The 15,879-nt window shown below is 32.8% G+C and overlaps 1 protein-coding gene and 1 pseudogene across 2 annotated transcripts in view; one reads left to right on the forward strand and one right to left on the reverse strand.

Moving 5' to 3' along the window:
- Positions 1 to 13,962, forward strand: part of Tram1 (translocation associated membrane protein 1) — a 32,834-nt gene extending 18,872 nt beyond the window's left edge. For both annotated transcript variants that reach the window (XM_078017040.1, XM_078017038.1), the window contains exons 7-11: positions 2,876 to 2,946; positions 3,047 to 3,151; positions 3,855 to 3,998; positions 4,556 to 4,716; positions 12,385 to 13,962. In XM_078017040.1, the coding sequence (XP_077873166.1) occupies positions 2,876 to 2,946; positions 3,047 to 3,151; positions 3,855 to 3,998; positions 4,556 to 4,716; positions 12,385 to 12,458 (555 nt within the window). In that variant the 3' untranslated portion in view covers positions 12,459 to 13,962. The remainder of the gene's footprint in view (positions 1 to 2,875; positions 2,947 to 3,046; positions 3,152 to 3,854; positions 3,999 to 4,555; positions 4,717 to 12,384) is intronic.
- LOC120883851 (small nucleolar RNA U3) lies at positions 8,295 to 8,398 on the reverse strand (annotated as a pseudogene).
- Positions 13,963 to 15,879: the final 1,917 nt, after the last annotated feature.

A 15,879-nucleotide genomic window follows, 5' to 3' on the forward strand; every position in this document is an offset into this window, starting at 1 on the left:
GGGTTTAATCCCTAGTACTACAACAGAAAAAAAAAATAAAAACAGAAGCAGCAGCTCTATGGGGTTTTTTATTAGCTAGTCCAGGCACAAGCTGACCCCCCTAATGAGGTTGAGGTTTAAAAACAAAATAGCAGAGAAATGGAATGGCTTCTTGAAACATTGTTTGTGGTTTATAGTAGGGTTTTCAGATTTGTTTGAGAGGAAAAAATATAGCTTAGGTTCTTCTCTGCTACATGACTAGAATGTATTTTTGAAACTTACTTGGATTTCTTTAACATTAATTTTTTTTAAATCCTCTTAACTTATTCTATAAAGCAGTATTTCCAGCAAATTCGTTTTTTGCATTGACTTACACAAGCTTTTATGTAATGAAATGAGTTCAATCAGCAGTTTAAAAACTTCCCTTATAAGTATGGAGGGTTTCCTTGATCTATTGTCAGAAATTTGAAGCATTGATCTGAAGGAATATGGCAGTGAATCCCTTATTTAGTCATTTACATGCCACTGTCCTGTTTTACCATATTCAAATACTACTAATTCGTATTTGTGACTCTATTCTTATTCTGTACAATAGTACTTACTTCATTTTAATTATTTAGGTATATTAGAATTAATAACTTAAATACTTTATTTAAAATTATAAAGTTAAATAAAACTGCTTCATTGTATACTATTTAAAATAATTTTGTACCAACCATACCAAGGATAAACACTACACATTGGGAAAAATCGATGTATATATGTAGTATAAGCTTTATATTCCTAATATATCAAATTACCATTGATTATTCTACAAGTGAGTTATTCTGAAATTACAACAGGAGAAGAAGGAGGTCCCCTGTGGTTGATCTTAGCATGTTATCTCCATTCCCTTTTCCCCTCTCTCTTTCCTTTTATAAGGAGAACTATTTCAAGGAAAGTATGAAAATTATGTGGAGAGGATCTTAAGATTGCATATTTTCAAAGATACTTTTCTCTCCAGTTGGAAGAACTGTAAACTTGATATCTTGTCTTAGGAATTTTCATCCTAAAAAACAGTACTATATGCAATACTAGTCAGACTGTCTTATGTGTGTGTCTCTCTCTCTCTCTCTCTCTCTCTCTCTTTTTAATTCTGGTGCTAGGAATGGAACCAAGACCTGAAACATGTTAGACAAATGCTCTGCCACTGAGCTACATCTCTAGCCCTATGATCTGCCATTTTAACAATTGATCTTTGTGCCATTCTTACCAAAGAATAGTGTTTGGTTTCAAAACTGGACTTGTAAAATTTCCACTGTTTCTCAGAATATTTGATGAAATACCTTCTACTGAAATATAAGGGGAGAAATGAAATACCTTCTACTGAAATATAAGGGGAGAAATAGAAATAGAAATATAGGACCAGAAGATGGTTTAGTGAGGTTCCAGAAAAACACAGTTCAGTACCCAATATCAATTATATTAATAATTTTAATTAGTAGCTATTGTAGTAAGTATTACTGGGCTGGGGATATAGCTCAGTTAGTTGAGTGCTTGCTTGCCTTCCATGGATATGGCACTGGATTCAACTCCCAGCACCACACACACACACAAAAAAAAAGTAAGTAGTACTAACCGGGCTAATGTACATAAACCTTATGTATATAAGGAAAACAGCTAAAACCAAGAATAAAAATGAGGTAGAGTTGTTTTATTAATCAACAAGCACTTATTGAAGTCATTGCTGTTGAGCTCATTGCTCATTTTAACTATACCTCAAGATGAAAAACAATATTTTTTGTTATAATTCAGGGTATGTGTGTACAAAATCTTAATCATAGTACAACATTCTGTACATTCTAGCTTTTTAAATTTTGTTTTATTTTATATTTTAAAAGATGTTGATATGAGGCTGGGGCTAGGGCTGGGGCTCAGTGGTAGCACACTTGCTTGGCATGTATGAGGCACTGGGTTCAATTCTCAGCACCACGTATAAATAAATAAAGGTCTACCAACAACTAACAAAGAAAGAATATTTAAAAAAAAAAAAAAAAAAAGATGTAACTTAACTCCTAAATTGATTTTGCAGTTCAGTAGTAGGAAATCTTGACCACCCTCCCCAGCCCACCCACTACCCCTGTACTGAGGATTGAACCCAGGGCCTCCTTGCACATGCTAGATAAGTGCTTCATTCCCAGGTTTTCACTAATTTTCTTATGCTGGCTTCCAACTTATGATATTCACACTTCAGTCTCCTGAGTAGCTGGGTGGACTTAACGCTTTTTAAAAACACTATTTCTGAGATAACAGTGATACAGAGTCAGCTAAGAACTATGGAAGAAAAAAAAAGCAAATGTAAACTCTAGATGCTTGATCTTACAGAGTTGTTGAGGAGAAAAAAATACAACTAGGTGGTATCAAAAATGAGGAGGCAAATTTTAACCTTCAATTTTAACAATTATATGTGACAATGAAAAGATTAAAGCACAAATTTAAAAGTGTGATTATCTTAAGTATGCAAAAGTACCTCACTGCTAATAAACATCATCCTTTTAATATTAGAAGGACATTTGATTTCCACCATATAATTTATTATTAATGTTATGTCATTTAATAAATGTTTATTTTAAAAGGAAAATAAATCTTAACCCCAAAAGGGATTATTTTTAGTTCATCTGATTGAAGCAAATTCAAGCATTCACATTTTAGAGATGAGAGCTAAAGCTAACAAAGGTTAAATGACTTGGTAAAGCCATATAGCTAACTGGGAATGAGAGATGGGGTGAGGTAGGGGTCAGATTAGCCTTCAGGTCTCCTATTATAGTACATTTTTCACTCTACCACACTGCTCTTAAAGAATAGAAGTGTTTCAGCATGCTTTGTTTTAACCTATATTGTATTTTTCTATTTTCAGGAAGATATTCCTCGTCAACTTGTCTACATTGGTCTTTACCTCTTTCACATTGCTGGAGCTTATCTTTTGAAGTGAGTTGGGATTTTGCTTGGGTGTTTGAGTAGACTGGCAGATAGTATGCTAATTGGTCTTAATTGATTATCTTTTCCATTTAAATGTTTCTTTCAACAGCTTGAATCATCTGGGACTCGTTCTTCTGGTGCTACATTATTTTGTTGAATTTCTTTTCCACATTTCCCGCTTGTTTTATTTTAGTGATGAAAAGTATCAGAAAGGGTAAGTTATTTAACCATTCTCTTTCTTGTATAGCAAGTATTTAAAGTCAGTGCCTCCATTGCCAATGTTCATGTCCTTGACAATTATATAATATTTACTTTTTAAGCTGTTAATAGCAACTTTAAATAAAATGAAACTATTTATCAATACTGAGACTCCTCCACATTTTAATTGCTAAAATGGAGTCTGATTCGATATTGTATTGAGACTTGGAATTTTCAAGGTTTGGGGTTAACTTTCCTGTTATAAATTCTGCTTTGTTTATTGTATGTTTTTCCTTTTTGGAAATGGAGTGGAGAAAAAAAGTAAACTTTCAGAAGAGAATGAAAGAGTAGATAATAGAGTGAGAAGTATAACTTCTAAGGGGTGTAAAGTCTTAAAGGGAAACTGGACTCTGAATGAGAATTGGCACCCTAATCTTTACAGCACAGCTTTTTGTTTGGTTTTGTTCAGCATTTTTCAAAATTGTTCTTTATATCAGCAGTAATGAGGAATATTAATAGTGCTTATACTAAAAAAAAAAAAAAAAGCTAAACAAAAAATTAAGCAGGTTTCATTACTAGAATTCTTAGAACCTTAAAATTGGCTAGTATGTGTCCCCAGGAGTGTGTGTTATATTGCATTTTGTAGACCTTAACTAAGAAGTCGTTTTTGCAAAATAATAAGAAATGCTGTTTTAATATTCTTGATATTTTTCTTACAGATTTTCTCTGTGGGCAGTTCTTTTTGTTTTGGGAAGACTTCTGACTTTAATTCTTTCAGTACTCACTGTTGGTTTTGGCCTTGCAAGAGCAGAGAATCAAAAACTGGATTTCAGTACAGGAAACTTCAACGTGTTGGCTGTTAGGTATAGTCAATTTAACATTTTTAGTTTGTTCTATTATATAATATGTTTCTCTATATAGTTTCTCTATGAAGTGAATCACTCAAAAAATTAGAGGATTAATGCAGGGACTGGAGAAAATACGCATTTGATTTGATTTCATACCTGTTGCAGTTTTCTTTCTTTCTTTCTTTTTGAGTACCGGGGTTTGAATTCAGGGGCAGTCAACCACTGAGCCACATCCCCAGCCCTATTCTCTATTTTAGTAAGCGACAGGGTCTCACTGAATTGCTTAGCACTTTGCCATTGCTGAGGCTGGCTTTGAACTTTCGATCATCCTGAGCTTCTGGGATTACAGGCATGCGCCACCACACCCGCCTGACTGCAATTTTATTTTTAAGTTGAAGTTCTAAAGCCTTATGTAGTTTCTAGGATAAAAATTTTAATGGAATAACTTCTTTATAATAACATAATCCTGTTGATAGTGAAAATTTTAGTAAATCATTAGTGTAGAATACTCTTATTCAGTGTCATTATTTTCATACACTCTAATTTCTTGTTTATTTCTTAATATTTTTCAGAATCGCTGTTCTGGCATCCATTTGCATTACCCAAGCATTCATGATGTGGAAGTTCATTAATTTTCAGCTTCGGAGGTGGAGGGAACACTCTACTTTTCAGGCACCACCTGTAAGAAAGAAACCAACAGTGACTAAAGGCAGATCTTCTAGAAAAGGAACAGGTTTGTATTTAGTATGCAATGAAAAAACCATGGGAGTAAGAAACATGTAAAAAAAAAAATTGCTATGGGGTCTTGCTTATTTTCAAATCTTACTTAAGAAAACACACACACACACACACTTTATCCTTCTCTAACAAAACCAGAGACAAAGTAATGTTCTGCTGTTCCACAGTTGAGTAATTCCTTGGGTGAGTCAGTTATGTCCCTCAAAATACTTGGAATTGTAACAGAGTTTCAGTTTTTTAAATATATCAACTCAGTTTGCTCATTGTAAGTCTTGATATCTGATGTTTTGTGTCCTCCAAGTTGTCCCAGCAATTCTTAGCCATTTGCACATGATCAGTTCACACACACACACACACACACACAAACTCGCTGAGATATTGGATTGAAATTATATAGAATCTGTAAGTCAATTTAGGAATAATTGAGTATTTCTGGCCATGAACATAATATATACCTTCATTAATTTAGATTATTTTTAGTTTCTCTTAGTAATATTTTTTAATAATAGCCTTATTGGGGTTATAATTCCACATCATAAAGGTTATCCTTTTTTAAGCATATTCACAAAGTTGTTTGAACCACTGTCTTAATTCCAGAACATTTTTATCACCCCAAAAAAGAAACCACATGCCCGTTAGCAGTCACTCTGCATTTCCTCATTCCTCTTGCCATGGTAACCAAGAACTAACTTTCTTTATGGATTGGCTTTTTCTAGACACTGCTTATAAATTAGTGGAGCCATACAATATGTAATCTTTGTGACTGGCTTTCTTTACTTTGCATAATAATTTTGAGATTCCTCTGTTTTGTAGCTTGTATGCCAACTATTCTACTATACGAAAATACCATATTTTGTTTAGCTGTTAATCAGCTGATGGACATTTGGGTTGTTTCCACTTTTTAGCTATTAATAATATGAACATTAATGAACAAGTTTTTGTACACTTGTTTTCATTTTCTTGGGTTTATACTGGAATTGCTGGGTCATGGTAACTATGTTCAGCATTTGGTGGGAACTGCCACCAGACTGTCTCCAAAGTGACTGTGCCATTTTATGTAGTTTACTAGGTTGATAACCTGTTTTGTCTGTACCATATATTGAAAAGACTAACCTTTCCCTATTGAATCTTCTCAATACTGTTGTCAAAAATCATGTAGTAAGAGTTTACTTCTGGGGGGAAAAAAAAGAGTTTACTTCTGGACTCTGAATTCTGTTGCATTTATATGTATGTCTATTCTCATGCCAGTACCACATTTGTCTTGGTTACTGCAGCTTTTGTAAGTTTTGAAATCAGTAAACATGAGTCCTCCAGTTTTGTTCTTTTTTATGTTTTGTTTACTCTGAGTCTCTTGAATATCCATATAAATTTTTAGGATCAACTCTTTTCTGCAAAAAGCCAGATGGAGTTTTGATGTGGATTACCTTTAAACTGTAGATTGCCTTGGGGAATATGAACATAAATTTTGTTTTTCATTTACTTAAGTCTTGAATTTTTCAGTTAAATTTTATAGTTATCAATCTATAAGTCCTATACCTTTTTCATTAAATTAATTCCTAATGTCCTTTTTGATGCCATTATAAAATAGAATCATCTTCTTAATTTCATTTTCAGATTTTTCATTGCCAGTACATACAAATGTAATTTTTTAATGTATTGATCTGGTATCCCTGCAACCTTGCTGAACTTATTATTCTCATAGTGTTTTGATATGTGTGGATTCCTTATTCTTAAAAAGCTATCTAGACTTTCACCATCAGGTACGGTATCAGCTATGGGTTTTATCAGGATGAGGAAGTTCTCTTCTATTCCTCATTTGTTTGTGGGTTTGTTTTTTCAGCATTAGGGATCAAGCCTAGGGCCAAGTGTATGCTAGCTAGCATTCTGTTACTGAACTATACCTGTAGCCTTGTTTATGTTTTCAATCATGAAAGAATATTCAATTTTATCTGTTGCTTTTTTTCTGTGTCTTTTGTGATGATTATATCGGTTTTGTCCCGTATTCTATTGATATTTTAGATTACAGTTATTGCTTTTCAAATGATAAAGCAAAAATGCATTCCCAGGATAAAATCCCATGTGATTATGGTGTATAGCCCTTTTTGGTTTTGTAGTTACCAGAGTTGGTTTGCTAGTATTTTGTTGAAGATTTTTATGTCTGTATTCCTTTTTTTTTTTTTTTAAATATTTTATTTTAGTTGTAGATGGATGCAATACCTTTATTTTATATTTATGTGGTGCTGAGGATCGAACCCAGGGCTTCGCATGTGCTAGACAAGCGCTCTACTGCTAAGCCACAACTCCAGCCCTGTGTCTGTATTTTTAAAATATACTTGTGTGGTTTTAGTTCCCTTTCTCCCAACACACACACACACACACACACACACATACATCCTCCCTGCAACATCTTCGTCTGGTTTTATTATAAGATTAATCTTGTTCTCATAAAATGATTTGGAAAGTATTCCTATTTTTTGGAAGAGTTCTTGAAGGAAGTAGTTTGTAGGTTTTTGCATAAAAATCTCATATTTTATCAGATTTATCCTCATTGATTTTATTTTTCAAGCTAATAGATATGCTATTTTTAAAGAGATGCTTTAATTGTTAGAAAGGTCATTGATTATTTTTTAAATACTCTTCTTGTATTGAGATACTTCCTAGTTGATTTGCTCTAAAATTTATCAATATACAAATACACAGTGATCTCATATGTAAATATTATGCCTTTTCCTTCTTGTATTATACTAGCTAGGACCACCATAATATAGATATAATATTAGGGCAACCATAATGAGACTTTGACTTGTTCATCTTATAAGATAGAGAGCTTTCAATATCTCACAATTAAGAATGTATTGGAAGGCTGGGATTGTGGCTCAGTGGTAGCGTGCTTGCCTGGCATGCATGAGGCACTAGGTTCGATTCTCAGCACCACATACAAATAAATAAATGAAGGTCCATCAACAACTAAAAAATATTTTTTAAAAAAAAGAATGTATTGGAGAGGCTGGAGATATAGCTCAGTGGTAGAGCATGCACAAGATCCTGGTTTTAATGCCCAACCCCTCCACACACACACACACACAAATAGTTTGTGATGCCTTTATTCTATTATAAAAGTTCTCTTCTGTGCTTCATTTACTAAGAGTTTTTGTCATGGTTGGATGTGGAATTTTTTTTTAATTCTAATTTGTTGTGTATGACAGCAGAATGCATTACAATTCATATTATACATACAGAGCACAGTTTTTTATATTTCTAGTTGTACACATGTCTTCATACATATACTTAGAATAATGATGTCCATCTCATTCCACTTCCTTTCCTACCCTTATGCCCCCTCCTTTCCACTCCCTCACCCTTGCTCTAACTAGAGTTTATCTAATCCACCCATGTACTCCCCAACCCCATTACGAATTAGCCTCCTTATTTTTTTTATTTATTTATTTTTAAAATATTTATTTTTTTGTTTTAGGTGGACACAATATCTTTATTTATTATTTTTATGTGGTACTGAGGATCGAACCCAGTGCCTTGCGCATGCCAGGCCAGCGTGCTACCACTTAAGCCACATCCCCAGCCCCCAGACTCCTTATATCAGAGAAAACATTTGCAAATACTTTTTCTGCAGCTATATAGTAACAAACTATAGAAATGACCCCTGAAAGTATAGTCTTTTCTATACTATTTAAATAACCACACATAAAAGTTTCTCCTCATTCTCTTAATGCAGTGAATTACATTGATTTTAAAGTATAAAACTAATTTTGTATTCCAGGCTTACACCCAGGTTGATGATAATAGTATATCACTTTTGCTGAGCTGGTTTTTAAATTTTTGTTAGGATTTTTGCATCTGCGTTAATGTAAAAGATTTGTGTGTAATCAGCATTTTTTTTTTTTGTGTGATATCGTTGTTAGGTTTTGCTATCACTTATGCTGGCCTTTTAAAAAGCATTTGGCAGATTTGTCCTTTATGCAGTATTGGCATTTTTAAAAAAATATTTGGAAGAATTCATCAGTTAAGTTGTTTAAGGGAAGTTAACATTCAGATTCTTTAAAAGATAATAAGATCATTCAGGTTTTCTACTTGTTACTTTCTCTTTTGGCAAATTGGGTTTTTCAAGGAATTTGTCTATTGTATAAGTTTGAAAATTTATTGGCATAAAATTACATATCATCTTCTTGTTATGAATGCCTGTATAGCAGCAGTGATTTCTTTTTTTCATTTTTTTATTTATACATTATAATATAGAGCATAATTTTCCATATTTCTGGTTGTATACAAAGTATATTTACACCAATTCGTATCTTCATACATGTACTTTGGATAATGATTTTCATCACATACCACCATCATTTCTAACCCCATGCCCCCTCCCTTCTCCTCCCACCCCTCTGCCCTATCTAGAGTTCATCTATTCCTCCCATGCTCCCTCTCCCTAACCCACTATGAATCCACCTCCTTATATCAGAGAAAACATTCGGCATTTGGTTTTTAAGTCCTTTGGTTATAGACCAAGGAGACGGATAGCTGGGTCAAATGGTGGTTCCATTCCCATTTTCCAAGGAATCTCCATACAGCAGCAGTGATTTCTATTTTCATTTCCTATGTTAGTTAATTTCTGCCTTTTTTTTTTTCTTCTTCCATCAGTCAAAACTAACATTTGAGTGCAGGGGTGTTTCTTAGTGGTAGGGCAACTGCCTGGCACCGGCAGTGCTCTAGGTTCAATCCCCCATATCACCAAAAACAACAACAAAAAAGTCAATTTTTGTTTTGTTTTGGTTTTTTTAGTTGTAGATGGACACGATACCTTTATTTTATTTATTTATTTATATGTGGTGCTGAGGATCGAACTCATTGCCTCACATATGCCAGGGAAGTGCTCCACCACTGAGCCATAACCCCAGCTACCTTTTTTATTATTGATTTTCTTAGTTATATCTTTTCTGTATCCCTGATTTCTGTTCTTATTCCACTTTCTTTGGATTTTTATATGCTTTTTTGTTGTTTGTTTTACCTTTTTGAAGTGAATCATTGATTTTCATTCCTTGTGAATTATATTTAATTAGCAGACTTTCCCTCTTGGCACTACATTGGACATATTTTACAAGTCTTGGTATATCTTCATTTTCATTCAGAATAAATATAATTCCAATTATGGTTTCTTCTTTGAAACATTAATTATATACAAGTGCACTGTTTGATTTACAAATATTTGGTTTTTTTTTTGTTTTTTTTTACTTTTTGCTATATTTCTAACTTAATTCCACTGTGATTAAACATCATCCAATTGATTTCAATCCTGTAAAATTTGTTGATACTTTCATTATAGTTGAGCCTGTATCCAATTTTGGTAAATGTTTCTTTTGGACTTCAAAAGGTTGTACAGTCTTCATTTGTTTGGTGTCAGGTCGAATTTGTTCATTTTGTTCAATCATTTTTTTTTTTTTAAATCTTTACTGATGTAATTTGGGGAATTCTGCTTGTCCTGTCTGCTACTTATTATAAAACTTATGTTAAAAATCTCACACTATGGGACTGGGGTTGTGACTCAGTAGTTGAGCACTCGCCTAGCATGTGGGAGGCACTGGGTTCAATCCTCAGCACCACATAAAAATAAATAGATAAAATAAAGGTATTCTGCTCAGTTACAACTAAAAAAATTTTTTTTTTAAATCTCACACTATGAATTGTAACATTGACCATTTCTCTTTGTAAGGCAAAACCTCACTGAACTACATATTCAAAGCCATATCATTAGGTAAATCAGAATTTAATACTGTTTTATCTTCCTGTTGAACATGTTCTTTTTTTTCCATTATCAAAGTTATAGTTTGTCCGAATTTACTGTAACTGTAAATTTTCTTTGGTAAAATATTTTTCTTTTGGTAAAATATTATCATGACCTATCTTCTTATATTTTTTCTTTCAAGCCTTTTTTGTTGTTGTTGTTTTTTGTTGTTGTTGTTGTTTTTTAATTTAAAGGTGGTGCTAAGAATCAAACCCACGGCTGAGCCATAACCCTGGCCCAGCCTTTTGTCTTTTTGTAAAATTTGTGACTTTTGTATGCAGCATGTTATCAGATTTCATTTTTTCCATCCAGTTTGATCATTACTGTTTTTGCCTTTTAGCAGGTACACTAAGAGTGTACTAATGATACCATAGCACATAATTATAACACCTTGAGATATTTTCTTTTGTTTTTCTTTGTCCTTTTCTGTGTTAGGTAGAGCTTTCTAAATCTTGGCATGGTTTCATTTCTTGGCCACTATTCAGATATTGCTCTACTATCTTTCTCTTCTCTTCTCTGGGTTTTCATTATACATGAGTTAAATCCTTTTCTCCTATCCCTTATATCTTCTCATACTTGTGCATTTTCCATTTTTTTCCCTATCCACTCTCTTGTCAATCTGAGCATTTTTTCCAGTTCATTGATCTCTCTGTTGTGCCCAGTCTACTAAATTTGTTCATTAAATTTATGCTTTTATTTACTGTTTTTTTTCCATTTCTAAGATTAAAAACTTTAGTTTTCTGATGACTCTTTAAAGACTTTAAATTTTTTTTTTAAGTTGGGATCTATGACTTTTTTCCTCTTGATTTTTAGTTACTTGGTCTTGTTTTCTAGTGGGTCTGGTAGGACTCTATATGTTTTGTGTAAAAATGTATAGAAGCTTGGGATTGCATTTAGGTGGATCACTCTATTTTACCAAAGCTGATGTATTACCATTTTGCCCTCATTTTTAGGACATTTGTATACTATGTATGTATATGGTTTTTCTTCCCCAGTAGGCCCTGAAATTAACTTTTTGTCTTGCTATCAATATGAGATTTCTAATTCTGTTTAACTTTGTAAGTTTCTTAATAGTTACTTTCTCTGTGATTTCTGTCTTTGGTGGATACACAGTTTAATGTTGAAAGTGCCTTGAGGGAGAGATACATCTGGGATACTGGTTCTTAGTTTTCTTTCACCAGGATTTCTGCTGAATCTTGGCTCCTTGGTATTCCTGAACTCAGCTTCCAACCTGTTTCTGTACTGTGCTGTACAGGTGATCCAGGAGAAATAGCTGTTAATGCAGAGTCACCTCACTTCATTTTCTTTCTTTCCAGAATCTTGGTACATCAAATCCTATCTGCCTTAGGTTTTTGTTTGTTTTGTTTTTCCAGAACCTTTTTATATCAACTTTTTTGGGTATTTTTAAAAGGAAATTTTGTCAAACATCAGTTAATCCATCATAGCTTCAGGAATAAAAAGCCCATGATATCCTTTTCAATATAACAGTTATCCTAAACCACTTTTTTGTATGTTTTATATATGTCCAAGGACTTTGCTCTCTAATACGAAAAGTTTCTTTATTTCTACCAAAACTACTGGTCTTGAGTACTATTTTTAAATTCTTGTAAATCATTTTCTATCCCACCACTTTTTTTCTGCTTCCATAATAGTTACTTCTTTTTATTTACTGCTTTCATTTTATTTTGTTCAACATGTTACCAGGTTTTATCACTGGTTAAATTCTGGAAAGATTAAGCACTAGTTTGTTTCACCTAAGTATATATTGGATTTTAAATGTTCTTTCCTGAAGGTATCTTTATGTATAAAAAATATTATTTGTATCAACTTACAAAAGAGATTAACACTGATTCTTTTTTTTCTTTTCAGAAAATGGTGTAAATGGAACAGTAACATCCAATGGAGCAGACTCTCCCCGTAATAGAAAAGAGAAATCTTCATAATGAATTATAAACTAATTGATCAATGTCCCCAAAGAAATCTGCTTTTTACTATATCTTTCAGCACTAGAAATTTTTCTGTTCTTGAAAATACAGTTTGTGCTTTGATTCTTGCTATTGTACTGTTTCATGCATTTTTTTAAAAAGGGCATTTGAGGGGAGGATGATTACTGAATGAAAATATTTTAAAAATATTTTAGCTTAGACTAAGCTACCTGCCTTCAAAATAGTTTAGGGACCACCATTTGTTTCATTTTGGTGTTTTTTTGTTTTTTGTTTTTTTTTAATCTTTGAACATTTTTCTAATAATTTGGGGAGAAAAATATTTACAAAAATCCTACATATCAGTGAAACAATTTCTTGCTGTCACCAATTTTTTATAATAATAGCAAGGTGACCTATTCCAACAAGGTCGTATTTTTTTAAGTTATCTTTCAGGGTAAATGAAATACTATAAAGTCAGATGTCAAACTTTTAATATGTTTTCAGTGTTCTCTAATTTTTAGGAATTTTTGTAGCCTTTACACCTGGAAAAAACAATTTGTAAAATCACCAAAATAATTGTGTGCTTTATTTTATAAGTAGTGGCTATTAGTGTTACATCCCCATTTAAAAAAAAAAATACATACTAATGGTTACAACATGTGGAGATTTATTGCCATATAGGATCAAAATATTAACATAAAAGTACTTGTGAGGTAAAATTTTTCTTGTGCATTTTCAACACAAAAAAATATTTACTATGAAGAAGAAAATCCAGCTTATATAGCCCTTTTGATATGTTTATTAATAATGATTCTTAATGGGGCTTGTCATAAGTTTCATATGCACAGCATCTTAGAAAAATACTGTTTAACCTGCAAACCCTTTTAAAAAATAATGCCTACTTGATTTATATCTATAAAAAGATGTCAGGTAATTATATTTGGAAAACTAATGCACTAACTATAAAGAAATTGAAAATTCAGGTGGATAAATAGTTTTACAAAAGACAGTGCTTTATGTTATAACTATAGCTTTGGTCCCATCTTTAATTGAGAAACATTTATCTGTATAAAACATATTTTTGGATAAATATATATATATATATTTGTATCTCTACAGAAAGGCTCTAAAAAGCATTTGAGTAAAATATTTGGTTCCCTTTTCTATAATTATCCTTTAAAATCCTTATAGATCTATCTGATTGTTTGTTTGTCTTTACATATAGTGCCCTTTTTGGTGTCTTCATCTTGTCCCCACTTCTCACTTCTGTCACCAGCTAATAAATGTTTGTGCCATTTTGGTGTAAAAGTTGCAGACTTCTCAGGTCTGTGGTTTAAGTTGCCATGCTGCTAGAAAGTTGTGCTTTCTCTTTCCAGCTGTTTACCTACTTCCTGGAAAAAAGTAGTAGCTCTCTGTAGCATTATGGAGTTTCAGCGGAACCAAATTTTTGCCATTAAAGACTGGCATTATATTGAACTATCCATTGAGAAATCAATCAAAATAAAAATTTTTACTTTCACAAGCTGCTTCCTGGACAATTCCTTTATTTTGTATATATGCTACTTTAGTATACAACCTCATTAAAATTTACCATTAGAAAAAGATTATTATTTCATAGAATATTTATGAGGGCTACTTGGAGGGGGAAAGTGGTTTATAACCAAATAAATTTGGGGATAATTTCTTTACTATGGGATTGTTTAAGTCTTAATACATAAATATGCTTTCTGGTACCCCAGGAATGTTAGCTGTGGAAATAAGCAATGTTTCCTTCATTTGTGGAATTTTCTTTTTATTGAACTAATAACAGCACTTATTTTCTACAGCATAGAATATGGCTTCAGAAAAAGATAAGCCCTGAGTATGCAGTTAGACTTTGTGAGACACACATGCACACAAGTATAATTGTAAGCCCTGCCCCCCCCCCCATATCCCCTGAGGAAAGTCTTTCCTTACTGGCTTCCAGATCCTGCACAGAGACCACCACTCACCTGGACTCAGGTTGAACTTCAAAGCCTTGATAGGAAACACAGTACCACAAGCCAGAGCAGTTGCTGTCTTCTCTTAGACTCTAACTTTGAAATAGTTGCTTTCTGGAATTCTTTTCTTCTAAAATGCTTTCTTGTCTCCATTTTAGAATATGACCATCAAAGATCTTAACCACATTTTTAAAAAATTAGACAATCTTGCAAACCCCTTAAGTTCAAAACTATTCCTAGAGCAAAGCTGATGTCAGTGAAGAAAAGGTAGAGAAATATTTTGTTGCAAAGATACGATTAACAATAGCCCAATCCCCAACCCTGTATCTCCATTATGTTTTCAGTGCAAACTATTTCTGCTAATGGTCTACATATGAAAAAAAAGATTCTTTTTTTTATTTAATGTTTTTTTGTAGTTTTAGATAGCAAACAGCATGACTTTATTTTGTTTGCTTATTTTTGTATGTGGTGCTGAGGATCAAACCCAGTGTCTCACATGTGCCAGGCAATCATGCTGCCACTGAGCCATGGCCTCAACCCAAGATTTAAGTAAAATTAATTAAACTGATCACCTGTTTGCTTCTTTAAATGAGTGACTCTAACCTGGAAGTCTTGCATATTTGCTAACTTATATGTTTGTAGTGCACAAAAAAATTTGATTTTAGAGTGGTAGTATTGTAACTTCAAATATGTATGTATGATTAACTTACATATTTAAATTTTAGTTGGATCTCAGTCACATTTCTGAAAAATATCCAGCAATTAGAATACCAAAAGGAAATTCAATTTGGCAAATGAAGTTAGAAATGTCAAAAATAAATAAATGTAACCTGGGAGAAAATTCTAGGAGGTAATGCTTAAACAAATGTTTTTACCAAAAAAAAAAAAAAAAGGCAGAACTTCAAGACAGGTTTGGAAATTTCAAAGTAGACATTAGCAAGAAGAATTTAAACTGGACACTCGGACCTGAGGAAAGTGAGTGGGTTTGCAGTCTGTGGTGCTTGAGAAAAGTCTTGGATATGCTGCTTATTCCACTAAAATAAAATAAGAAGCAAGAAGACAAGCTCATAATGTTAGTGCTATTAGTCTGGTGACAATATTTTCTTAAAAATTAGTGTTTATCCAGGATGGGGCTAGGGTTCAGCAGTGGCATACTTGCCTGGCATGTGTGAGGTACTGTTTTTGATTCTCAGCACTGCATATAAATAAATAAAGGTCTATCAACAACTAAAATATATTTTTTAAAGTGTTTAGCCACTCAGAAGCCAACACACCTGCTTGGTTCAGTTCCGTTTTATTCAGACAATAAAGACAATAGAGTGTTACAATGACTAACCTGTTTTGTGTTTAACTGTGAATTGCTGTACAAAAAGTTGTACTAGGTATATGACACACATTGAAAACTTTTCTCAATAGCTATTGGAAAAGTCTAAGCCAATTTGTCTAGCGTAACTATTTAG

The sequence above is a fragment of the Ictidomys tridecemlineatus genome, chromosome 7 (assembly GCF_052094955.1).
Source record: "Ictidomys tridecemlineatus isolate mIctTri1 chromosome 7, mIctTri1.hap1, whole genome shotgun sequence".
In the NCBI taxonomy this organism is placed as follows: Eukaryota; Metazoa; Chordata; class Mammalia; order Rodentia; family Sciuridae; genus Ictidomys; species Ictidomys tridecemlineatus.